The sequence below is a fragment of the Suncus etruscus genome, chromosome 11, assembly GCF_024139225.1.
Source record: "Suncus etruscus isolate mSunEtr1 chromosome 11, mSunEtr1.pri.cur, whole genome shotgun sequence".
Lineage (NCBI taxonomy): Eukaryota > Metazoa > Chordata > Mammalia > Eulipotyphla > Soricidae > Suncus > Suncus etruscus.
Window position 1 is genome coordinate 82,105,351 of NC_064858.1, and position 2,120 is coordinate 82,107,470.

General features: G+C 33.0%; 1 protein-coding gene across 1 annotated transcript; it reads left to right on the forward strand.

The window, feature by feature from the left end:
* Window positions 1–381: 381 nt before the first annotated feature.
* LOC126022584 (olfactory receptor 6C74-like) lies at window positions 382–1,320 on the forward strand. The gene has a single exon (XM_049783553.1). It carries the CDS (start codon window positions 382–384, stop codon window positions 1,318–1,320), a length of 939 nt encoding a protein of 312 aa, XP_049639510.1.
* The last annotated feature ends 800 nt before the right edge of the window (window positions 1,321–2,120 follow it).

A 2,120-nucleotide genomic window follows, 5' to 3' on the forward strand; every position in this document is an offset into this window, starting at 1 on the left:
TCTATGAAAAAGCCTAGAAATGTTATCAAATGTGTTTAATGAAAGAACATCTTTAAAATGTGAACATTGTTTTATTATTCCTGAAACATTGGTTTGCTAACTTACATTAAAATTAGTAATCCTTGTAACTTTTATATTGAAATGATCAATTTTAAGATTTATATTTGATCCACAAAAGCCACAACAGGATTGAGAAATAGTACAGTGGACAAGGCCACCTTAAACTTGGGCCACTCAGGTTGGATACCTGGCATTTTATATCATCGCTCCCATGACCAACTCCATGAGTGATTCCAGAGTGGAGAGTTAGGAGTGAAAACTGAGCTTTCTATAATAAAAAGAAAACAGACAACAACAAATAAAAATCCATACAACACAGCAATGGGAAACCACACAAAAGTGACAGTCTTCATCCTTGCAGGTTTGACTGATGATCCACAAGTACAAATTATATTATTTATTTTCCTGCTTCTCACTTATTTGCTAAGCATTTCTGGCAATCTGATCATTATTATACTCACCCTCGTAGACGCTCATCTCAAGACTCCTATGTACTTTTTCCTTAGAAATTTTTCCTTCTTAGAAATTTCCTATACTACTACATGCATTCCTAAATTGCTTGTTAGTATGGCAACTGGAGACAAAACCATTTCCTATGAGTGTTGTGCCACTCAGGTTTTCTTCGCCTTTCTATTTGGTGCCTCTGAATTTTACTTGCTGGCAGCTATGTCTTATGACCGCTATGTGGCCATCTGTAAGCCTCTGCATTACACGACCATCATGAACAGTAAACTCTGCCTATTACTTATGCTCTCTTGTTGGCTGGCTGGCTTTTTTACCATTTTTGTGCCTCTCCTTTTAGGCTTAAACCTTGATTTTTGTGACTCCAATGTTGTTGATCATTTCTATTGTGACACAACTCCTCTCATGCAGATCTCCTGCTCAGACACACATACCATAGAGACAGTGGGCTTCATTTCTGCTTTAACAACACTCTTGGTCACTTTGATAATGGTGATAGTATCATATACCTGTATTGTAGTAACAATTCTTAGCTTCTCTTCAAGTACTCAAAGGAAAAAGGCTTTTTCAACATGTTCCTCTCACATGATTGTGATATCCCTTTCTTATGGCAGCTGCATTTTCATGTATGTTAAACCATCAGTCAAGCAAAGGATATCTTTTACCAAAGGAATTGCAGTTCTCAATACTTCAGTAGCCCCACTTTTGAATCCATTCATCTACACCTTACGGAATCAACAAGTGAAAAAAGCCTTCATGAATACAATGCAAAGAATTGTTTCTTACTTAAATAAATGAATTCTCATATGCAATATTTATATGTCAATTCAATTCTAGTATACAGTATAAACTATCTTTACATTTTTGCTTTTATCTTCCTTTTAATTATATAAAATTTTCTATATTTATTTTCATGTACCCTTTAAGCCTCATCATTATATTAATAAATTATTTCATGTTATATAAATGGAATAATATTTTCAGTGTAACTTTAGTTTTTAATTCTAGTCCAGATATAAAATATTTTCCATTACATTATATTTAAAATTTTATTAAATTCAACCGGTTACCATCCTTTTAGACTTTGTTATAAACACATAAAACCATATCATTTCCATGTTTGAAATACTGTCAATGTATTGGTGCTTACTTTAACAAATTAAAAGCTACAGAAATGTAATGCTTGTTATTGACTCCCAGATGTAAAATGTTTGAATGAGGTCCAGAGATTCTCCATTGTTTTTAGTACTTGACTTGCATGCATGAGACTTGATTTTACTTTCTGACATCGTATAGAATCCTCAGAAACTTCTAGGAGTAGTCCCTGAGTACAGATCCAAGAGTAAATGTTGAGCACAGCCTGATGTGGTTTCAAAACAAACCAAGCAAATAAAATATTTACATGTTAAAACTTGTAATTTTAAAGTACATTGTAGAAAATAAGTTGCTAGTTTCTATTATAAAATCATTAAAATTATAAAAAATTATAGATAAGATGTTCATCTTTTTGATTGTCTTACAATTAAAATTAAAACTGATGATGTGGCTGCCAGCGTGCCAGAACAGTGACAAAAAGAGATCTTGCCTTGCATATGGCC